General features: G+C 34.3%; 1 protein-coding gene across 1 annotated transcript in view; it reads left to right on the top strand.

Annotated features, from left to right (window-relative positions):
- Window positions 1–22,674, top strand: part of SEMA3A (semaphorin 3A) — a 211,958-nt gene extending 189,284 nt beyond the window's left edge. Inside the window, exons 14-17 of the mRNA XM_030307864.1 lie at window positions 96–253; window positions 3,881–3,948; window positions 16,992–17,134; window positions 18,520–22,674. Coding sequence (XP_030163724.1) covers window positions 96–253; window positions 3,881–3,948; window positions 16,992–17,134; window positions 18,520–18,975 — 825 coding nt within the window. The 3' untranslated portion in view covers window positions 18,976–22,674. The remainder of the gene's footprint in view (window positions 1–95; window positions 254–3,880; window positions 3,949–16,991; window positions 17,135–18,519) is intronic.
- Window positions 22,675–25,789: the final 3,115 nt, after the last annotated feature.

The following is a 25,789-nucleotide window of genomic DNA, read 5'->3' as shown; positions in this document are numbered from 1 at the left end:
TGATGTATATGGGTAAACTTTTTTTTTTTTTTTTTTAAGAAAAAAGATTTTAAAAAACAGGATCGTTTTGTCATCACAGTAAACTCTCTCCACAGCAACAACTCTATATTGGTTCCACCACGGGGGTTGCCCAGCTCCCTCTACACCGATGCGATATTTATGGGAAAGCGTGCGCGGAGTGCTGCCTTGCCCGAGACCCTTACTGTGCCTGGGATGGCTCTTCATGCTCTCGCTATTTTCCCACTGCAAAGAGGTAGGAGAAGTATTAGAGATAAATACACTTTTCTTACCTGATTCCATTTTTAACAGCTTTCTGCGTATAAGTACATCACATTTTTCTGATGAATGAAGAGTGTCACATAATTCTGATGAATTAGAGGAGTTTTGGGGTTTCTTCCCCTTACATAGTTAAAACAGTCAGAAGAATGTGTATAATTATAGCTGGGTACTAAATATAAGGGAACGTATGGTTTTAATAAATTACTGAGGGAAATCTAAAACATTACAATACTATCCTTGAATGTTGACACTTGGAAATTAGAAAGTTTTGCAACTTCATTTTATACAGGCGGAAAAGGGAGGGCCAAAACCACAGAGGAAGTCAGTCAGAATCTACACTGGACCTTGTGCCTTTTGGCCAAAATGCTCTGCTCCAAAAATGCTCTTCTTTTTCTATCTAGCAACATTCTGTCCTGGTTTTAGATATTAATAAGGCAGTTTCTGTTCGGATGAATGGAAAATTTGCAACAAAAATAATTTATTTACTTTTAGCCTCCTAGTACACAGGGACTCAACTTTAAAGTCAAAAAATTTTCCTAGTTTTAAAGATAACACATTTTTGTATAATGATTAATTAGCATCAAATTATATCTTTCTTTAGCCCCAAATATATATTTATTTGACTCCCCCAAATTTAAAGGCCACTGTATTATCATAGTATCATCTTGTATTTGTATTTGTTGAAATATAAAACCATATAATAAAATGGCTATTTATTAATATTTGTGTATGTATTACACAAATATTTTAAACACGCTCTTAATACTTAAAAGCATTATTTTTGCTTAATTCGAAGTTGCTAAGATATGCCTAGAAGTTACCTAAAACAATATGCCTAGGAAAAAAATAGCTGTAAGTTGTTGTCTGGAACATTAAGGGTATGTGATGTAGGAGTACTATTACAGGAGTACTATTAACCTTCAGGGAACTCTTAGACACATCCTAAACGTTGTACGCAAAGTTAGTTTACTTCTGTTTGAAAAAATAAGAACACTTCCTTAATTTGACAAAATATTTATCTCAACATATTCTCTACTACTCACATAGGGATCCCTTTCTCTGTTAATTATTTACCAGTATTTAAGAAACAAGCAATGAAAGGTGAGAGTCGTATACCATATCTTGCTAATATAAGCCCAAAGCTTAGCAGTATGTACATCAACCTATTGAAACATAAAATAGCAATCAGAGTTATCAAGCCACTGCATTTTAGGAGCAATACAATTTGTTTTATTTTATTTTATTTTATTTTATTTTTTTGCTATAGTTAACGTTTTACAAGAAGCTGTGATGTGGATTTTTTCACTGCTAGTCAGCTGTGTTCTTCAACATATGCATCATTTATAGTGTTTTGAAAAAATTTTAGGGGAAAGGAATAGCCCTAATGCCTACTGCCTACTTAAATCTTTTTTTTTTTAAGTTTATTGATTTATTTTGAGAGAGAGAGAGAGAGAGAGAGAGAGAGAGAGAGAGAGAGAGAGAGAGAAAACAGGGGAAAGGCAGAGACAGAATCCCAGACAGGCTCCACGCTGTCAGAGTGGAGACCAGCCCAGGGCTTGAACTCACAAACCGTGACATCATGACCTGAGCTAAAATCAAGAGTCAGACATTTAACTGACTGAGCCACCCAGGTGCCCCTACTTAAATGTTTTGATTACATACTTCAGATAACATTGGCTTTAGTATTAAATCATCTATAACTTAAATGTATCCTATAATCAGTCCATATAGATTAAAAGTATCTTGTTAATATTACATGTAAATATCGTATTAGCTTATCCCATTTAATAAACAGAATTTTCTCAAGCCTTCAACATTCAGAATTAAGAGAACGTGTTTGTATTCTTTCATATACCCACTGATTTTGTTAGAAGTTTAAATCTAAAACAAACGTGTAGTGTGGAGGTAATGTGTTATAGAATGAAGAAACCATCGATAGTTTAATAAGTAGCAATTTGCAGTTTTTATAACACTAAAATTAAATTGCTTAAGGTTGAACTTTTATGGTTCTTAAAATCAGTAAGATCTAGTGCTTTTAGTGTTGAAAAACATAAAAATTCAGATTTCAGTTAAAAATGAGTGTCATTTCCTTTCCATGTGGAAGTGTATATAACATTACCTAATTTAGTAATAATTCATTCACATTTTAAGCTTTTTTAATAAGAAAGAAGTTAAAAATAAGAAAACTACATCTATAATAAGTTACAAATCTGTATATTATTATATATTTGAAATATGTTTACCACATACCTACAAATCCAGATTGAAGGAATTATCATTAACACGTTTTTTGTTGTGCCTTGAAGATTTTACTTAATCCAATTTCATGTGTCTTTGAAAAGGATGTTTAGAGGCCTTACAATTTATATATTCTTTGTGATGGCATTTTTCAAAAGCTTAAATGGCAGTAAAAAATGCCTTTCCAAATGCTTTGTGGTTCGTGTTTCACAAGTTCCCTTGTTGGCTCAATTTTGAAATGTGCAACATCTGTTTGATAGTCTCACCAATTCTACAAATAGAAATCTATAAATACTTTAGTCTTCTAAATTTATGAATACAGTAACAATTTCCATGTTTGCAGTTCTCATTGGCCTTTGTGAGAACTCTCTTCAGTGATGGTAACTAACTTTGCAACAGGACAATAATCATTAAAATCGACACAGAAAACAGTTGAGCAAGTGTCCCCAGTCTTTCTCATTCTGCTATGCGTAGCCAATCTCCATGTTTAGCCTCTTTCCCAAACTACACATCCTGCTTGCACCATGATGGCTGGAGACAACCTCCTTTTTCCCAGTCAACCACTAGCAAACGATAAAGAGGACCCCCAGAATGTGTAGCAACTAATGTGATCTGAGCAGCAGTATTTAGGAGAAATTTACTTATATAACAGATTTGGCTTTTATTTTAGAGGGAGGCCATCTTCTCTCTCAGCTTCCTCCACAATATTTGTTATTGCACTCCTCCTTTTATTCATTTCACGGGTAAATTGGCTTGAAATCATAGCCCTATGATCATAAAAGAAATGTTTTATAAAAAAATGATCGATACAGCGACCAAAAAGGAAAGTTAAAAACTAACTTAAAAGTAGAATTCGTAGAGTTGATGCTTTCAAATTTAACAAAAGTCTATTTAAGGAATTATGTGTAAGTATTAAGAGAAAGAACATAATCATGGAAATTTGAATTTTTAGGCTTACTCTCTAGTGATTAGAAAAAAGAAGTTTAATCCAGGTTATTGAAGAAATGGGTTACTATTCTATATTTTGTGCTTTTTCCTCAGAATTTAAGGTGCTAAGAATTTTAGAGTTTCCAGATGTTAGTATCTTATTGACTGACACACAGTAGCACAAAACCATGAATCTTCTGTTATTACTTTGAAAGACTTCACTCCTTTGTTAGTACATTTGTGTACTGTTTCACATTTTGATCACCTGGAGACATGCTCCCACAGGTGTAATGAGCTGCTTTTAAAAAATTCTTTAGTCAGAATTTTTCCATTAAGCTCCGGAAGTTCTTTGATTTTTTATTCTTCTTAATCCCTGTGACAAATTCCCAAGAAGGAATAAGAATGCCATAATACCTTTTAAATGTAATTGTTTTAGACGCACAAGACGACAAGATATAAGAAATGGAGACCCATTGACTCATTGTTCAGACTTACAACACCATGGTAAGTTACAACACTTTCATTTTTCAACCTGCTAACATTAGGCTAAAATCGTAAGCAATAGTGCATACCCACACGTGGGCATGCAGGGCACACACCTGTGCCAGCATACTTAAGGAAATGCAACTGAAGAGAAAGGAAATCTAGAAGAAAGAAAATTCTAAAGAATGCTAAGTAGTGAATTATATTTTATTATTGCAGTTATGACAGATTCAAGTTTGAGACCCTTACAAGACTTAAATATCAATTTTGTCATATTAACAAAAAGAAGCCAGTTTAAGTACATGCTTTGATAATAATAGCAACACGAGAGCAATAGGCAACAGAAATATTCATTTAAGTATATTGAAGAAGAAAGTACAATCTTAAAATAAGCCATGGAAATCATTCATTAATATGCCGATGACATAGACCCACTATATTGTTACTAGGTACCCAGGCTGAGTAGAAGGTAATTCAGCTACCTTCCCACTCATTTACCAGTAGGATATTTCTTTGAACTGGGGATTTTGGATTGTTTCATTTTATGCTTCCTAAAAGATGTCAAGTCCTATTTAATGTTAAGTAGCTTATTTAATGCTGGGATATGAACCAAACTTCCTTTAAAATGCAACAAAATTGTAGTATATCTCACTCCCCCCACTTCAACCCTTTACAAAAACAATAATGAGGCTGTGCTTCCCTCTGCTGGGAAAATTTATCAATAACATCACTACTAGCAAAAATAGTTAAAAATAGCTGAAATGTAAAATGTAAATATTTTGCTTGGAATTGAATATAATTACCCTATTCACATTTTTGGTGCCTTTTTACATTAATCTTGAAGGTCTCATATTTTTATCAATTAACTTAGATTTGATCCACTAATTCTGTGTATGCAATATTCATGTTTCATGAATGTTAAGAAAGAAAACACACTGCACAAATAACCCCAGCAGGCATTCTAAGACCTAGCTACCTTCTGAAAGTCAGATCCCCCTTTTGTGTACCCTGTATGTGCTTGTATCTTATTCGGGAATGCTCACAGGGTTTTGTGGGGATGCCAATACCAGGAGACAGGTAGCCACAAAATGAGCCTATATTTAAGGTCCATTTTGCTTGCACGATTTCTTGCCAAGGGCATTACTATCTGTTATTGTTCTCATTATAAAGAAAAAAAAGACACCACTACATTGGACAGAATGTGATTTTTTTATATGTCTTTATACAGCTAGAGTATATTATTGACATATTCTTCTTAAATTTTCCAAACAGCATTTTTCAGTTGGGCAACAAAACATTCACTAGTTTTCCATTAATCTATTTCATGTAAAAATATTGTATTATAATCATCACCATTTAAGCAATGAGGTATTATAAAGTATGCATTACATTAAAGAATCTTTTTGCTTAGATATGGAAAAGCTAATGATAACTACAAGTAAAGGAAACAAGATGATGTAACTAGAGCTTATTTCTAATCAGACTTTAATCTCCACATCAATATGGACTTTGTTATTTTGCTCACTCATATTTCTGGGGTTATAACAAAATGCAGTATCATGAATATTGTAGATATTTAATAAACTTTTGTTGAATGAATAAACTAAATATTTGAAGCTATAGCAAAGCTACTTACCTTACTGTTTTTGGTTTTCAGTAGAGATTTTAACTAAATAGCATCTATTATTTATCATTAATATGATTTAACAATACATTGCTATTAACATACGTTAATGTTAACACCATCATATTTAAAAATCGACCTCTCTTAAGAAACCATTATCAACCAGTCAATTAATAAATAATCATTATACACTACTACATGTAGGATAATATGCTATGTTTTGAAGTTTGCTGGAGAATTACTGATAAATCCACTTGTTTAATAATCTAATTCCTTCATAGACCCAGTTGATATTTCTTCAAAATAACATATATGTTGGAGTCACGAGCTTATGTATGTGTATATATATATATATATATATATATATATGTATATATATATATATACACACGTATATATAGAGAGAGTGATGAGCTTATAAAAATTGGGAATATAGAATTGCTTAGCTATAGAAAGTGAAGTTAATGTGAATCATTTTTTCTTTTGATACTTCATTCAAAATAGGTACCATAGGGAAGAAAGGGAATTGCTGTGGTTCAGTGTCACTGGGTGTGTGTGTGGGGGGTGGGGGGGTGGGTGTGTGTGTGGGTGGGTGTGTGTTTGTGTAAAAGCAATGCTATGTAGATGTTTGTGATATATGGTAAAATAGTCCAAGAAGCTCAAGCAGCCCTGCAGAAATAAAACATTCCCTTTTTGAAGGCTTCTTTATTTCTTGTCTGCTTGTATTTCTCATTAACCAAACATAAAAATTATACACCATAGATTACAGTAAATTTCAAATGTTTGAAGACTAAGTCAGGCATTCTTATATGGCCAAGCTGAGTCTGACCATTAGGAACCAGTGCATTATCTTAGAATAGGTGATGTCAATATTTGAAAGTAAAATGGGGAAAAACCCCTAGCCCAGCCCTATTAAATCATGTATGTTGTCTTGCTAGTGTCACATCTAACATTGAATAAAATATATGTGCTCATATGGAAATATATAAAGATACGAGATGTTTTCCCGGAAAGCTGCTAAGCAACTTGAAGCCAAATTACACACTTCAGAACAATCAGTTCCAGCTGTAATGGTAAACATTCTGTAACACTCTATATTTTACATATCCTGAGGTTTTAATAGAGAAACTATATAAAATAACTCAGCATTAAGGTGGAAGAAATTTCACTCTCAATGAAACCTTTAACACTCACTTAAGCTCTTTGCTCTCTCTTGTGTAAAGTCAGCACCAGTGGTGAGCTGGCCTAGGTGTAACATAGAAAACTCCAGCTCCATTTCCCCTTAACCTAGCATACTCTATTCCATCGCTGGTGGCTGTTCATCTAGGGAACTTTTAGTATAAAACCCTAAATGTATATGTGCTGGCAGATCTTCTTGTCTTCTCACTCATACCTCGTACAGAATGCTGAAGAAAAACTTCAGGTTGTTACCAGTATGCTCCCTTCCCTAAAATAACTTGTGCACAAAATTGGAGCTTGTCTGACTTTGCCATCCAAGAGCATGAGTGGCTAAGTCAATTTACCATTCTACTTTCTTTACTAAACAAGAATAAGCCATACTGTGATCTACATGGCCAGAAAGGAACAAACCATAAGTAACATTTTTAAAAATTAAAAATTAACATCATCTTAGATTTTTGAATCTTTGAAATACTTTACACCCTAACTTCAGTCCAGTGCCACTGTTGAATTTCACTTTGTGATAGTTCTCTTGGCTGTTCTGCATATGTGCATTTCCCTTCTAGCTTCCCGTGGTAAAACATCCACAGAATTCAGTCTTCTTCATTATATTTGCAACTGGTTCAAGTCAGCTTGTGTCTTGGTTGGCCTCAACATTGTTCTAAAATTTCATAAAATATCTTTGGCAGTGTCATCTTTATGGTCCACAATGCTGTAAATTTAGTGTTTTGTACCAAAACTAATCTGGTCTGTGTTGTGGCTTCCTTTATACACATAGAAAGTCCAACTGAATCTGAGCATTTAGGCCCAAGAGAGGCCTCAGAATTTGATAGATGAGTATGACGTCAGCCCTAAAAAAAAACAAAAAAAAAAACTTTAATGAATTACCAAATTATATCAAGTCTACGATGTCAGTGAATGTTGAGGCACCATTTTTTGAGGACTGCTAAGAAAGAAAAACTGCCCAAAATGGAGAATGTGATAATGGTGCCAGCATCAAGCCAGTTGGCAGTGTTTCAGTATTAGTGAAAGAGAAATAAACTCCCATGCAGAAGACGCAAGGACATTTGCCTGTTTCAGCTGTAATCACGGGTAGTGGAAAAGGGGCAAAACCACTTCTTGAACCCCACTACGGTACTCATGAAGGTTTACTTTCTGAGTCCCACCAGCAGTGTGGAAGAAAAACCTCAGACAAGACTTTAATTTAAAGAGGTGTCAGGTTAGGAGAGTTGCATGTGTCTGGCAAAAAGTAAAAATAAACTCTTTCCAGAAGAAAGCAGCTTCAACTCCGGTCAAGAACAACTGTAAGACATATTCTGTTATCAGAGATATTAAAATATACCAAGTATGCATTCTAGAATGACATTATTGCAGTGTTATTCTCTATAATTGTGCAAATCCAGTTATTCATAGTATATGTGTACAATGCACACACAAACACACACACCTGAATAAGAAGAGGTTTGGGATACTTTGCACTATTATTGTTCCTTATTAAAGTTTTCAAATATGGCATTGAGAGATCACCCGACTTGTGCACCCATAATTTAACCATTGTAAATGTGAAGTTTTTAAAGCACGCTGTATTTTTTAAAGTCCAAAAATAAGGGAAACGTATTAAAATACAAGATGGTATATTCATTATTGTTTATGGAAGGTTTCTGCTTCAGTAAATGGGTGTTTTCCATCATCTCCTATCATATCTCTTGGGAAGAAGTAAAGTAAATATTGAAGTCCATGTTTCCTGATATTTAAATGTAAAAAGTCCTATGGTAATTTTTCTCTGGCATATAGATTATATGTGCTTTCTTGGTAAAACATTTGCCATAAAATCATGAAAATGAAACATATCAGATGTTCAACATAAACTAAATAAATATTGTAGTAGATATCTTCATATTGGTGTTGCTTTTTATGTAATTGAATTTCAGTCTGCCTTGTACTGAGAAGTATTGTAGCTTCCCACACACAAAGATATCAAGAATAGTGTTAAATACAGCTATTCAAATGGCTTCATTGTTACTTTCATAACATCAGTTTCACTTTCATATTTTAAGTTAATAAACCTATAAAAATTAAAATACCAGTGACCACCTATAATGTGATAATCACCTATGAACAGTAACATGAAAATACCCTGGTCATAGCTATTTATTTGTTTATCCCTCTACCTATCTATATACCAAAAGAACATTTTAAAGACACATCCACAGGAATCTGTGGTTTCAAGAAAGATACAAAACTACCTGAATTGTAAACTTTTAAATCCTGTATTCTGGTTGGTAGTTATTTCCTAGCACCAGACACAGATCTTATTTTAAGAAATAAAACAAAGTAGTTTAAAATCTAATATTTTAACAAGTTGATAAACTGTAAGTTTAAATTTTCTCTAAGGTTTCGTGATTTGGGTCTTTTTTGTACTTTTGACAAATGCATTAAGCACATGATTTTAATACATACATATGCATGTATTTGTAGGTGCATGCATGCAAACACACATTCAACTAGTTGGTAACTGGTTTGTACAAGCATCATACAAATCATTAGAGAAATATTGTGGTAAGCATTACATCGATAAACAGGACCCCTATTCTGTAGCTTAGTATTATACTGTAGAATTTGTTTCCATTTTACTATAATACATGAGATTTTTTTTAATTAAAAAAATTAACATTTATTCATTTTTGAGAGGCAGAGAGACAGAGCACAAGTGGGGGAGGGGCAGCGAGAGAGGGAGACACGGGATCAGAAGCAGGCTCCAGGCGCCGAGCTGTGAGCACAGACCCTGATGCAGGACTTAAACCCACAAACTGTGAAATCCTGACCTGAGCCCAAGTCGGACACTTAACCACTTGAGCTTCCCAGGTGCCCCATATGAAATTGAAATTATTAAATCCATTGTTAGGCATCTTAATAGGTGTGAAAATATACATGAACGTTAGGGATGAATGATTTTTTTTGTTTTATTTAGGTATTTTATGTCTTCCCAAGGCTTAGTGATTCACTCATAAAATGCCTTTTTAGCTATTGCTACTTAAGGAGAGATTATTCCTCCATTTGAAGGAAATTTAGATTCTTTTCTATTGATGAATTACCTTTCATATTTCTGGAGAAAATCCTCTAGAATCCACTAAGGAAAATCTAAGAAATGATGTTTTTAGTTAAGAAATGTGAATTTGCAGTTTCTTAAGACATTGAGAGCTTGTAGTCAGTATTTCCTTTCTTCCTTCGTTTGGCCTTTACCACTGAATATTATTGAGAAAAAAAATTACGATGTAAAATATTAAAATTGTGATGAAAACAATGTGATGTGATGTGATGAAATGTGATGAAAACAACTAGAGTTAGGTCTCTTTTTATATAGTTCACCTACTAACACTATTTGTTAAATATTTAAAATAACTTGTAACCATTACCCCTCCCCTAAATTAACTTTTACTTTTATATTCATTATCTATGAAATTCAACTTCTAAATAACCTTAAGGGGGAGAACATCAAAAACGATAACAGAGATTAATTAGCTGATAAATATATGGTTTACTACCCCACTCATCTCTTTCTTTTCTACATGACATCAGATTTTCTAAGATTCTTACATTATTAACATTTCAATCCTGGGAGACATTTATGGGGTTAAAATGGAGAGTGAAATAAATGGAAAGCTGAAATGTGATGCCTTCTGTTTCTGCTATATTGGAAGAGAATCAAATACTAAATAAGGCCTTTAGCAATGTGATATTTCTGGCCAAATGATGGATATCATGACTTTTTGTTGTTACAAAAGGAAGCAATTTATTTAACTTCTTTCTTTCCTCCCATTCTTTCTGGTTTATTAGCCTCAGTTCATTTCCATAAATTATCCTACTAAAGGAGGAAATGATTAATTGAAGATTGCTTCCTTAAAAACATTATTTCTTGTCATTAACAAATGCGACATATTGTAACATTGTGTTATTCAAACACATCGTGATGCTTTTAAAATAATTTTAATGTTTGTTGTTCTCAATTATTTTGCTCTAACTATTCAGTTCAACTCATGAGAATTCATTATGCCAATTCAACAACTAGCTCTACCCTTTTGTCTTCTGGTAATTTTCATGACAAAAGTTTATGTTCAAAACAGTTGCTTTCTAAGGGCAAATTGTATTTTAAAATAGATTAAATGAGATTGCTTTCTTTCTGGAGATCCATAGGATTCCCATCGGCACAGACATCCTTTAGACTTATAGCTGCCCCTTGAGGTACAAGCATGTATTCATAGGATTTCTCAGATCTCTTTCTCTTCTTCGTATTGCATATTGGGAATTGTTTATTTTGGAGTATACTTCATTCATGGTCATCTTCTCCTACCAGATCTCAAATCAACTCTTGTTAACATTATAAAATGTAACAAAATTGAGAAGATTTAAAATGTTTACATTTGCCATGACCCAGTAGCATATTCTGTCAAACTCAGGGTTATAAACCCTGTGCCCTTCTTAACTGATTAAACTTTTATCACTTCTATTTTTTTCAGTTTTTATGTATTTATGTATTTATTTATTTTGAGAGAGAAAGTAGGGGGGCAGAGCAGGGGAAGGGCAGAGAGGGAGAGTGAGAGAGCATCCCAAGCAGGCTCGGCACTGTTAGCACAGAGCTCACCACAGGGCTGGAACCCACAAACCATTAGATCATGACCTGAGCTGAAGCTGGAAGCCTAACCAGTTGAGTCACCCAGGTGTCCCTTAATCATTTCTTTTATGTAATTATGATATCCCCTTGATATAAGGATATCAAAGTTACATGAGGTTTCAGCTTTTAAATGTAGACTAAATAGTTATCTGGATTTTCCTCTCGCAAACATTAGCTAAGGGTTTATGACTGCCTAGTGCCAGGATTATAAAACATATGGTATGAAAGAAGACAACTAGATTAATACATAATCACAACAAAAAAAGATTAATAAATAATCATAACAAATAAGACTACATGTGCCCTAAAAATATACGTAAAAAGATTTTAGGAAATCTAGAAGAGAGAATACTTTTTTTGATGGTGGTCAAGAAGTAGGATTGATGTTGGGAAGCAGTTCATAATTTGCTGACTATGGATTCTCAGTAAAGGAATTTAAGTTTTGAATTAACAGTTGAAACTATCACAAGAATAGCAGTAACAATAATGAACCTCACATATTTAAGACTATTTCTGTGTCCAGGCGTTATACGATTAATTTTATGCAGATACATGTAAACAACAAAAAAGGTACTAAGAAGGGTTATAAAAATTTCACATTGTCCAAAATTGTTAGATGACCTAATATATTTCAGACAATTTGTCATTTTTTGATTGAAAACAAAGATAAGATAAAGATGGCAATAATGTCACACGGACAAAACATGTATACTGACAACAAAACCAGGCATGTAGGAAGAACATGTTTACCATGACATTGTAAGGATAAAACATAAATTTTTCTAACACATTTTTTCAGTGGTGAGGGAGAAATGTAATCAACAGATGAGTCACAAAGTTAATTCTCTGAAAAAAAAAATCAGTTTTGGGGGGTGCCTGGCTGGCTAAGTCACTAGAGCATGTGACTCTTGATTTCAGGGTTGTGCATTCAAGCACCATGTTAGGTGTGGAGCCTACTTTAAAAAAATCACTTTTTCAAGAGAATCTCAATAATTCCTGAAAATTAACACCAGAAAAAAAAATTTCTCCCAAGATGAACCTCAAAAAAATAGTGCAAGGCAGTGGACACCATATTGGACAACATTGTGACCTAAGCATAGTGAACAAATCCGTAGAGTATTGCTTATGGGCTTCCTCAACATAGGTCAGAAGGACCTCACCCAACACAATTGAATAAAATCAATTATATTATTATATGTGTTCCATGTAAACTGCTCTCAGATCAACTAGTTTCATGCAGAGGGAGATTTCAGATGATACTTAACCCTGAATATGCAAGATTTCATATCCTTAAGGAAATCTTTAATCCACAATGTTTTCTCAGCTGAGCTTTTGATTTGTATTGGGGGATTTTAAGGTCAGTAGTATATGCTATGAAAAATACTTAAGAGTATAGCTATACTATGCTACCATTTCAGTGCAGAGCTCTTTACTTTAATAAAGCCACAATGATAGTATACTTGACATCCTAAGAAAATCGTTGCAAATCTGCTAAAAACAAGAATCAAAATACTGTTCCTGTTTATATTTTTTAATAGAAAGAGACAGAAACAAAGAGAGATTAGGGGCAGAGGGAAGGAGAAAGGAAAGAGAGAATCACATTGTTATTGGAATTCTAATGTCTTCTATGTTTTACAACATTTACTCAAGCAGTTGGGGTAGAAGGATCAGGAAAGGGAATGGACAGTTATTGGGTGCCTTCTAATCATTTTGAAATACTTCTTGGGTATCTGTTTATAAGGTATCAGGTGTGAGGAAATGAACAGAAAAAGATGTTTACAGGTTGTTATATCTGAGCACCCAAATATATGAATGCTCGCCTATGACCACTTTATTTATTTATTTATTTATTATTTATTTATTTATTTATTTATTTAAGTTTATTCATGGGGTGGGGGAGGAGGAAGAAAGCAAGAAAGCAAGCCTAAGCAGTCTCCGTGTTGTCAGTGCAGAGCCCCGTGTGGGACTTGATCCCACAAACAGTGAGATCATGACCTGTACCAAAATCAAGAGCTCGTCAGCTGACTGAGCCACCCAGGAACCCCCTGAGGCCACTTTAGCTAAAAGTTCTGGCCCTAAGTTAAAAGCTGCTGATGATAGAAATATTCTGCTGCAGAGGAATTAATAGAAACAACTGTACTCAGTGGAAATTGAGTTTTTGCAACTGTTCCTAATGGCAGCAGAACCTAACAAAACCTACGAGAATGTCAACCCAGAGAAACATGGTGGTACCTCTGCATACTGACGATGATGAGTGGTTGATGTGGCAGAACTTGTAACCTCAGTGCTTACTAACTAGAATACTTCCTTCTGCTTTTTTATTTGGGTAAAGGAAAGAAAGAAAGGCCAATTTAAAGGAGGAATGAGTCCTACAGGTATTGGCACAAGTGGTTATCAGGGCAAACTAAAGATACCTAGTCAGTGAACCAAATTCACCAGTTGTGGTCTGTCAGTTATTCAGATGGAAAAGTGCCGTGTTTCTTGAAGAGAAGGCCAGGAACTACTGCTATGTTAAACTCAAAACAACTTGGTATAAGTTCTTGATTAAATCAAATGTCATCTTATATTAGATGCTACTATATGTAAGTAGCAGGTGAAATGAAATGTTTTTTTTTTCAATAGAAGGAAACATATACTCTTAAGAGAACATTTCATTTCATTTCATTTCATTTCATTTCATTTTTATTCATTGGGAAACATTTGCTGTCACCAGAGAAGACCTTGAAGAGAAATTAAAAACTGAGTAGGTTTCCCAAGATTAGAAGAAATGTTAACTCTGTATGGAACAGGTAGAATGATTAAGTTAATTGGGAAGAAGACAACTTTGTGAATTTTTGAAAATATACCTAATTGATGTTACATTTATAGTAAGCTCCCATTTCTTATTATACAAGTTACATTCTCTTAACTGTGTGTCAACTAATGTGTTAAAGATTTAAAGGGAGTTTTATGTTTGTAAGCAAGAACTTATGTACACCATAAGACTTCTACAGCTCTTGATGGTAACTTAGATTAGGTGAGAGACAAGTCAGTTATTTCATAAAGTTCTACAAGTAAAGTGGGCCTGGGTAAGGCAAAAGATACTAGTGGATCACTATGTTGTTTGTTTCTAAATTTAGTGGATTAAAAAAATCAACTTTATTTATTTATTTTGAGATAAACAGAGACAGCATGAGTGGGGGAGGTTCAAAGAGAGAGAGACAGAGAGAGCGGGAGAGAAAATGCCACGTAGACTCCATGCAGCCAGCTCACAGCCCGACAAGGAGTTTGAACCCATGGACTGTGAGATCATGACCTGACCCAAAACCAAGAGTAGGATGCTTAATTGACTGAGCCACCTGTGCACCCCAATACAGTGGACTTTTTACTGTTAGCAAGCTGGCATATATTTTATGATTCATTAATATGTAGAGATTAAATAAAAAGTCTCTGCCTAAATGGATTTTTTTTTAATTAAGGCTTTTTAAATTGTATTTTATTGGAGTAAGAATGCTTAACATGCGACCCACCCTCTCAAGTTTTTAAGTGCGCAGTACAATATTTTTCACTGTAGGCACACTGTTGTATAGCAGATCTCAAGATCGTACTCCTCTTGCATAACTGAAACTTTATACCCATTGATTGACACCTACCTATTTCCCTTTGGCCCTGGCCCCTGGCCACCACCACTCTACCATCTGCTTTTAGGAGTTTGACTCTTTTAGATCTTTGGTATAGGTGGGATCATCACATAGTACTTGTTCTTCTGTGACTAGCTTATTTCACTTAGCATTCCCTAAGGTTCATCCATGTTGTTACTGATTGCAGACCTTCTTTTTTTAAAGGCTGAGTAATATTCCAAATAAAAGGATTTCTAAATCAAAGGTTAAACTGCATGGCAGTTATCAGGAAAAAAAAAAATGTATCCATTGTAAACTGTATTGACCTCTGTGACAAGGTTTTCTAAATATGGTATCACAGGAGATTGTCCAGCCCCTGTTAGGCAGAGAGATTCAATTCACCTCTGTCCAGGGAAGCACATACCCTGCAGATTAGCATAGCAACATGTGACATATCTATTCATTCAACAATGTACTAATAATTCCGGGGGGTGGGGAATAAAAACACGGCCATATTCCATATAGATATTGACATACAAACATATAGCTCCAATATAAAAAATACTGTGACTTATAATCAGTTAAATATTGTTGTTTCTTTTCATTTCCTTTTTCCAGGGTATTGATCTGTTAAATAAGAAGGGACAGATACTTCCCAAGTTTAGAAGAGCCTCATTTCACAATTCAGAGTGATAGAAAAGCAAGCGCTAATATTGACCTCCCTGGAGAGAGCAAACGGAGGTAGAATGTCAACTGTGGCAGAGTGAGAATAGGGGGTGGAGGACACAAGCTGTGTACAGGGATCGGGTGGAAGCAGGATTTTGGAAAGCTCTAAACCTAGTGAGAGCAAATCATATTGTCTGTGACAGACCAAAGTACTCAGTTAATTAGAACAAAGTGATGCCAGAAAAAGGGGGAAACATTTTTTTTAATTAAAAACCTAGTTGAGTTTGAAGTAAAGAGCAAAAATTTTTCATCTGTCTATGCTGTCAACCCTCCATGCATGTGAAAATATATTTATTATTTTCTGTATTAATTTAATGAGTTCCAGATTGTACAGGATGTCATAATGGAAACAGGATTATATAAGATAATAAGGAGGGTTTTTTTTTCTCTCTCTCTAAATGAGTTTTACCTAGACTCCCTGTGTCCCACTTTTGATCTTAACTGTGTTTCATTTACCACATTGAAGGAGGTTACATAAAGGGTAAAATAATAGAAACTTAATCAGGAAACAGGTTTTCTTACTGCTACATTTTATTATATACTCTTGCCATATTCTTTAGCCTAATTCTTGAAAATAATAAAAGATGTATCATTTTAAAATAAGGACAATTGAAACCACATTGCTTTATAATTGTGCATCTTTCTTCTGAGCCATCCCAAACATTTCACACCCATTGATCTTCAGAAAAACCATGTTGATTACTTAAGGGTTAGTGGTGGGGAGTATAAACTTCCTGAACTCTACCTTCTGTAAAATACTAGGTAAATAGCAATGGCTGGTGAAGTTAATTTTACAGATGAAAAACAAACACAAAGAGGCAAAATAATTTCTCAGCAACAGATTCTTGTTTCCAACATCTCAGTCAAATAACTTCTGCTAGAGAATAGTACACTATGAACTGGCCCCATTAGTCAGAGCATAGAGTTTTATAGTTAAAATAATTTCTTGGAAAGTATTACCATGGCATATAAAGATGTATAGTTATACTGCACACATGACTGGTTTTGTTAACGTAATGCTACTTTCTGGTAGGCAAATCTCTGCATGTGCTTTGTATAAGCTATACCAAAATAATGAGTCTGTTTAAGCAGCCACTTGGGTTCTGAAACCTTACGTCCATGACATTTCTGCCATCCTAAATCAATTTGGAAAAGACTTCCAACTTGGCAACAAATTTATCTTCTGAATTTCCAAATAAATACTTTGGAAGGTTGAGTTTGCTTCTCTAACATTTCCTCATTTCATTTCCTCATCACTGGCCAGATAATCACCATGGCCACAGCCTTGAAGAAAGAATCATCTATGGAGTAGAAAATAGTAGCACGTTCCTGGAATGCAGTCCAAAATCACAGCGAGCTCTGGTCTATTGGCAATTCCAGAGGAGAAATGAAGAGCGAAAAGAAGAGGTATAGGAATGAAATTGACTGGATTATTTCTATCTAACATATACTGTTAAGTGACCCCAACATGGTTGACTTGAGGGTGAAAAAAATACTGTGAATCTTTATCCTTTTCTTAACCCATCAATAGTCCATTCATTAAACAAGCATTCACTGAAGGCTGATCATATGACAGGCTTTGTGCTAGGAACCGGAGAAACAAAGGTGAGCTGATAAGAATTTGTCCCAGAATCCATTTGGAGATATATTTGAGAGTCTTCTTTTTCCTTGTAGTTATCTACAAAGAAAGTATGTTATCTATATTTTTGTACCAAAAAAAAAAAAAAGAAAGAAAGAAAGAAAGAAATCCTCTACTAATTTTAACTTTTGTTCAATTAATTCTGTTATCCAAACATGTTTTATTTTCTCTACTGACTTTCTTCTCAAATGAGGAGGAGAGGTTTTGGAACGGGGCTAGGAGTTTTAGGATAAAGAGTATGAACTATACATGAAGTATGAACTATACGTGAAGCATCAGACAGATCTTCCTCATCAATGGATTGATTCATTTATTCCTGTGTGAAATTAAAGAATCGTACAGAGAAAATCTCCATACTCTGAGCCTTTTAAGCTTTTAAAAAATATTAAATAAGGGTAACTAATCGGACTGTGTAGGTATTTGTGAATGTATTCTGTGCAGATAATTTTACAAACATAATCTGAATATAAAACCCTCCCTTTTTTGACATTTGAAGCATCGTTGAATATGTAATCACACCCTACAAACGTCGAAATTGATTTTATACAATTTTATACACTATCAGCTTAGGCCTTTCCGAGATGTCTGTTGTAAACCGTATTCAAAATAAAAGTAAGGTTAGGTACATTCAAGAGCATATCTTTATATTTATGACACACCTGAGACTTAGAAAACTGAATAAATAATTATTAAGCATGTACTCCTATGCATTTTTCTTCTTGCTCAACTGCTGATTCTTAAATTTTTTCAAATCTTCTGAGTTCATTCTAATGCTGTCCTGTTTTCTAATATCATGGTTCTGTATTTCCAAGATTTAATGTTAACTTTCTCCTATATTTATATACCTTCTTTCAAGTTTATAAAATAAAGTACATCTGTGTCCTTTCATTATCTTGAATATCTTAAATTATTACAATGAAAACTTCTATTAAGATAGTAGATAACCAATATTTTCCATTGTATCTTAAAAACAATTTACAGAAATTTCTAACTCTTTTTCTGATGGGGAAATGGTATCATCTCTCTTCAGCTAGAAATTTTATCAACTTTAAAATGTGCCTCAACACATAATCTAAGTTTTTACTGAGACAGCATTTTAGAACTTCTGTGTCTTTTAAATATGTATATTTTTACTACCGTTTTCTTCTGCCAGATCAGAGTGGATGATCACATCATCAGGACAGAACAAGGCCTTCTACTGCGTAGCCTACAGCGGAAGGATTCAGGCAATTACCTCTGCCATGCTGTGGAACATGGTTTCATGCAAACTCTTCTGAAAGTGACCCTGGAAGTCATCGACACAGAGCATTTGGAAGAGCTTCTTCATAAAGATGATGATGGAGATGGCTCTAAGACCAAAGAAATGTCCAACAGCATGACACCTAGCCAGAAGGTCTGGTACAGAGACTTCATGCAGCTCATCAACCACCCCAATCTGAACACAATGGATGAGTTCTGTGAACAAGTGTGGAAAAGGGACCGAAAACAACGTCGGCAAAGGCCAGGACATGCCCAGGGGAACAGTAACAAATGGAAGCACTTGCAGGAAAACAAGAAAGGTAGAAACAGGCGGACCCACGAATTTGAGAGGGCACCCAGGAGTGTCTGAGCTGCATTACCTCTAGAAACCTCAAACAAGTAGAAACTTGCCTAGACAATAACTGGAAAAAATGCAATATACATGAACTTTTTTCATGGCATTATGTGGATGTTTACAATGGTGGGAAATGCAACTGAGTTCCACCAATTATAAATTAAGTCCATGAGTAACTTTCCTAACAGGCTTTCCTCCTAATACCAACACCTAATAGAGGTCAGGTGAACGCAGAGGTTCACTTTAGCAGACTTAATGTTTCCTATGAGATTTCATTGTACAGGTTTCCCTTTCTTCTTTGCCTGAGAAATAAAAATGTCATTTGCCATATTGCCATCTAAAGAAGAAAAACTGCATCAGCAAAGCCATTTTATTGAACTAAAAGTCTAAAATAAACTGCATGGATTTATGAAGCTGATGAATATTCCAAAATATAGTTGGATTCAAGGATATTTTTTGTCTACCAGCACTTGTGTTTATATGTACTGGAGGAGTAAAATGAGACTGAATGAAATGGTCTGTGGAAATATAAAAAAACATAAACCATCCATCATCCAGAGGAAAAATGGAATACACTGATCTACTACTGATGTCTTCTTTCAGCTTTGATCTAAAGATGTATTTTATTAAAACTATAATTTAAATGTACCATGACAAATATGCAGTAAAAATTAGCTCTTTTCTAAGCTAGAGTAGGTTTTTGTCTTATAGTTATTGTGCTCTATAGTTTTTGTTTTACAAATTCCAATTGTGTGCTGCTTTTTTCCCCCTTTGTGTTTTTAGTTCTGCAAGAGGGATAGCCGATATTGTTCAAGAAACACATAAACATCATTAACAGTTGATTCCTAAAACCTGGACATAAATTATGCTTTATTTCTCTGAGGAATTCAAACAGTTAACACCCCCCTTCTTTAAGCATGATCAAAATTAATTTTAACTTGCATAATGTTCTTAGAAAAAACAGAACATTTAACCAGAAGAAAAAGGAGAAACAATTTTGATTTGTTCAATGCATTGTGTTGCACCTAATGGTTCAATAAGGAGAAAAGGAACTGCGTATTTCATGAAAATAATAAGCATTGTTTTAATATAGCATTAACAGAAAATCTCTTAATTTTGTGCTTGAAAACCCGCATGATATTTGAGACATAAAAACTCTCATTATTCCTTTAGGAATTACATTTGTGTCACTTAATTTTCTTGAAAGAGATCAGTAACATTCAGAACAACATCTTAAAGGCAAATTTTCCAACTCTGTTTACATCTGTATCAGCTGTCTCTTACCTCACCTTGTTTAAAGCAATGATCTGTTTTAAAACAGATCATCTTGATTCATTTCATGTTGATGGGAGTGACTTTTATACAAACTGTTTTCTGGGACACAACTCACACTTAAGTCATGTAAAGCTTTTTGTTTCCTCCAACAACTTATAAAATAAGGTAAAAGATGTTCAATAAAGGACTTGCCTCGTCCCTTGTCCTAACATGATTCCTTGAGAATCATTGACTTCAAGGTTTATAAGGCCTTCCGCATTATGATAGTTTCTTTTGCACTGCACTCACCTTTCCAGGAATCCCTCCCTAGATTCTTCATCATGCACAAAACTGCAAAGGAAACATCTTCTTGCTAATTAATGAAAGCGGCATTGAAATTCTAACTCTAGCTGTCTTGGGATTCTAATTAACTCAGCATTAATTTCTCACCTCAGACTACAGTGAATTTTTTAAAAAAAATTCTCAGCTGAAATATTTCACAGATGGGAGCTCATGTTTCAATTTAGTTGTCTGAATAAACAATTTGTTAATGCCTATTTCAAATGAAAGTCTAAAAATATTCTACATTCAATTTTAGGCTCCATTGATTAATCCGGTGTTACTTACAGAAGTACATCCTTAAACGGTATTTGAATTTTAAATTATTTGAAGGACATATTTCTGTAGAGAAAAAGCAATGTTTGAAATACAAATCAAAGAACAAAGAGGCCTCCAAAAATAGGTATTTTTTTCTATTTTCATGGAGTATCTTAACTGTGCTAAAATTTGGTGTTGCATTTCCTTCTAAATTTTCAACTGAAACAGATTTGCAATAACAGAAGTATCTTATTTCATAGTAGTCCTCAAAAATAATGGACTTGAAGGGATGGAGGGGATGCCTTCCAATATCCGAACGCATTTTGTTAAGCATTATGAAATACCCAGAGAAAGTAAGTCTAGACTTCAAAGAAAAGAAACAAAACAAGGAAATCTACTTGCATGTCTTTATAAACTATCAGGTCTAAGTTTTCGAAGAAAATTATTGATATAACTTGCAGGTAGATAGCTCTTATTACAGTCATAATCTGCCAGTGTGTATTAAGAGGGGACAGTTTGCACGAAAAATAATCAACGTCCCACTTAATTTAATTTTAATAGACTTTGGCATATGCATGTATCATCAGAGTTGAAACTTTGTTAAGACACTCATGTGAACATAAGCAAGTTATGACAGCACTCTTAAGATTGGAAAAAGGTACATCGCAGCAGAGAAATGATGGCCCAGTTGAAATCAAATGTATAATGTAAATGCATGTAAATGCACACTTAATGCTACTTTATGTATTATTTAGTGATTTTCAGTGGTATGTGTTTAATATTTTTGCTACCTACACATTAGGCAGAAGAGATGTAAATAATTTTGAAAAGAAGAGGAAGGACAGTAAACTTCAACTTTTTATAGGGACTCCATTTCAGTGTGTTCAATATCACCCTAAAATGCAAGATTTCCCCACACAGGTGACAAGGTGGTTTATGTGCTATTTAAGGACGGAGGGTGTGTGCCCATTCAATAAGCATGTTTTTTGCCAGGTAGTAAATATGTTCCATATCTGTATTTATCACTGCATTTCAGATGGGAACTAGAAAACTGGAGAGAAAAATGTAATGAAACTGCTGCTGTAAATTATTCCTTTTAGCATGTATTCAGTTGCTAAATACACATTTCTTCAAAATATTTGAATTCAGATGTCTTTACTGTTCCCTGTAGCATATGGTGTCAAGGAACATAAGTTTAGAAAATGCTGAGAACCAGAGTCAGGTTGCTACATAATCAGCTAGCAGATTTCTCCGTTCTAGTCATCTGTAAACTGAGTTCTATATTTATGGTGATGATGTTCATTTTTATGCCCTTTAAGTTAAATATTGTTATTTTTTATGTCATGCCTAAAAGAGGAAATATAGGGATGAAATTCTATAATGTGTCATTATCATGCTCAGTTTGGTTTCATTCAGGATCGACAAGGATGGCCAACAGTTGTTACTGAAATTGCCTATCCTTAAGGTCATAAGCAAGCATTTCATCAATATGAAGTGATTAGTATAACATTTTAAAAGCTTTGTTTTATGAGTTCATTTTTAAAACACAATTTGCATTCAAAGTTTAATGGAAATTATCCATTGTGATGTCTTCAAAGACAAACTTAACAAACAGGATTCAACATCATCTTATTGTGTTATCATGTGTTAGATATAAACTGGCCTAATGCCAAAGGCATCCATGCTTTTTATTTTAAAGCTGTAATAATTATCCAAATTCATTGTTAATGTTTGCAAAATACGTGTTTCCATAAAAAGGAAAACATTGTTTTTCACAAAGTCTGCAAAAGCCTATTAGTTTAGCTGCTTTCTAACAATTTTCTTGCACTAGTTAATTAAAGACACATACTTTTTTAAAGTTAATATACTGGGGCGTCTGCGTGGCTCAGTCGGTTTAAAGGTCTGACTTCAGATCAGATCATGATTCTGCGGTTCATGAGTTTGAGCCCCGCATCGGGCTCTGTAAGGACAGCTCAGAGCCTGGAGCCTGCCTCATAGTCTGCGTCTCCTCTCTCTCTGCCCCTGCCCCCCGCCCCACTTGCACTATGTCTCTCTCTCTCTCTTTCTCAAAAATAAACAAACATAAAAAAATAAAGTTAATATACTAAGAGGACCTATGATGAATCTTTGAAGCCACAGGAATGGTATGGCCATTTTCACAGTCAGCCAGCCCAAAGAAAACAGCTTGGTTTTAATTTCAAACATGCAAGCACACACAAGCAAAAGGAGAGGCACCAAATGGAACCCAACCAAACAAAAAGATGATTTTGAATATAAAGAAATTAGGCTTCTAGACCCTTTGAACTTTAGACCCAGACTCCTTCCTGTGCAATTAATTTATGTTGGTAGATCTTTTCTGCCTACTATGTACTAGGCACTGGTAGGCGATGAGGATATTTTACACCTTACCACACATACTCATTGATGCTATTTGGCAAGTCTTTCTTGATCCTTCCATCTCTAGATGAAATTAACCACCTTCTCTGCACTAAATCTGTGCCTTGTCTATACTTTTTGTTGCCACACTTATCACAAAGGTGTAGTTTCTTTGTTTACACCCCTATCCCTTTCTAGACTGTAAGCTACTTGAGCACAGGGTCTGTATCTAATTTATCTCTACCCCCAGTTCCTATCATGATGGCTGGCATGGGGAAGAAGCTCAATAAATCACTGTTGGAAAGAACCAGGTCACAATGTGATGAGTGCCAAATGCAAACAGAGGATAAAAGTGCTGTGAGATCACAGGGGAAGGGATGAATTTCAAGAGAGCACGGAGAGCTTCAGAAGATAGATAAGTGACATGCAGTCTGGGAATTGACATACATGAGAAATGTGCCCAGATAAAGCAAAAGAAGAGCAGAAAAAAGAATGAAAGAGAGGTGTGAAAATAAATGCTTTTATTATGGGAACAGGTATTCCAAATAAATTATAGAGTTCATAAGCAAAAATAAAATGCCCCACTACCGAGAAAGTGTTGGGTTTGTTTATTTTTTCCCTGATTCTGGTTTATTGCCCTCTGTTTGCACCCTACATTCTCATCACTGGCACATGGTGTCATTCACTCCGCTTCTCTCTACCCCCTCCCCATTTTGTTCACCCTCCCTATCTTCCCTCTTCATGTTGACCTCTTTTGTCTTTACTTAGCTGGAGTCATAGCAATGGGCAGTATTCCCACAGTATTTTTGAACTAATCTTTATGCCATAATCTCCTTTCTAGTTCAACCAATCTTGCTTTTGCACAATTCGGAATTCCACACGTGAGTGGCTGGGAGAAGACAGCTTCCTCATGCTGGTCTAACACAGTTCAAATGAAATCTTCCCTTATATGTCACCTGCTTTCAGCATTGCCCAACTCGTCTAGCGTTAGTCCACTCGGACGCAGGTTCCAACATTGCTAATTAACAAGGTGGCCCACAAACAAGACATCATCAAAGATGGCATTAAAATATGAAGCCTTCGTTTATTCAATGGATACCCTAGATGGAGGGCTTCAGGGCTAAGCAATGATACAGGTGAGGTTAGTGCACATAGTTGACAGGCAGAGACTCCTGTGTAAAAATAATAATAATAACAATAATAATAATAATAATAAAACAGAAAACAAAAAAGAAAAAGTCAAGAAAATGAGGAGGCTTAGCTGCCTCTTGAAATTGTCAACGGAACACCACCATTATATTAAACTGTCAAGTCTTTTCTCACATAACACAAGAAGGTATTTTATTTCTCTTAATCTAAACATTATACTTACAGACACACTGTATATTTATATAGTACCTAAGCACAAGTTTTCATAAATGTATTTAAGTCCTTCCAATTTGGGTAATTTGAAGTCTCAACTTCATCTTCTCTTTGTAAATCTCACTAAAGCATTAGGCCTCAAGTAAATACATTAAAAAAAAAAAAAGTCCCTGTCATTTGTGTATCTCGGTTCTTAATGTTTCAGTCGTTTTGTTGATGACTAATTCCAGAAAGGCTTGCACTGTTTTAGAGTAAGTTGTGTGTCTAAAATCAAGCATCATTTCCATTTTAGGGTATTTTTTATTACACCTCAATTTTTAGGAGGTTTCCATCCTTGAATTTCAGTACAAGGATGACACTTTCATTAGTCCTGAAATATTTTTTTTCTTTCAGTGTTTTTAAATTGCTGATAAATTTCAACAAATTAATATGGGTCTCTCTGTACCTTTCCATAAATTTTACTTGAATTTATACACTGGCTAAAAGTGGTAAAAAAAAATAATCTTACGTTTCAAATGTGCATATTGTCATCTACCAATTTCAGAAATATTGCTCATTTTCTTTTTACGTTACTTTTGACCCTAATGGTTGGTTATTGAAATTAGTTGTATTTTATTTGGCCGAGGAAATAGGTTAAATTATTACTTAGTGAATATTAATACAGTATCAGAAATAAAAACTGGCATCCATATGAAAAAGTGTACTGTCAAAGAGTATATTGAATTCTTAAAGTTATAAAATAATATTTATTCAGAAGAGTTTGAGTAAATATCCAAGATTATTATATTTTGACCAAGATAATAGTCTAGTCACTTACTTGAGATACGTGCCATGATTGATTAAGGTTTCTCTTTTATGTTATTGTTAGCCTCTCTAGAATTTACAAAACAAACAATAACAAATTCCCTAGATTACAAAATCTCTAATTATTCAAAATGTAACATACCCTACTCCCCTCATTGGAGAATGGAATATAATTTGTAATTGTTTCCATACTGGTTTCTTCCTAAGCTCCCCTTTGTCACCAGACAAAATTTGTTAAAATTATGTCATATCAGGTAGCTCTGTATTCATTACTAAGAAGTAACATTCTTGAACTTGTGTAAAGGAAATGTTTATACATTTTCATGAAGTTAACTGATTTGTAGCAGTACATATTAAATCTAAGTACAAACTATAAAATATTGAATTGTTTTATAATTTAATATTGTAATATTTAATGAAATGAATGTAAGCAGAA

The sequence above is a fragment of the Lynx canadensis genome, chromosome A2, assembly GCF_007474595.2.
Source record: "Lynx canadensis isolate LIC74 chromosome A2, mLynCan4.pri.v2, whole genome shotgun sequence".
Lineage (NCBI taxonomy): Eukaryota > Metazoa > Chordata > Mammalia > Carnivora > Felidae > Lynx > Lynx canadensis.
Note: the sequence above shows the minus strand (reverse complement) of the source record. Positions and strands in the feature narration are given on the sequence as shown.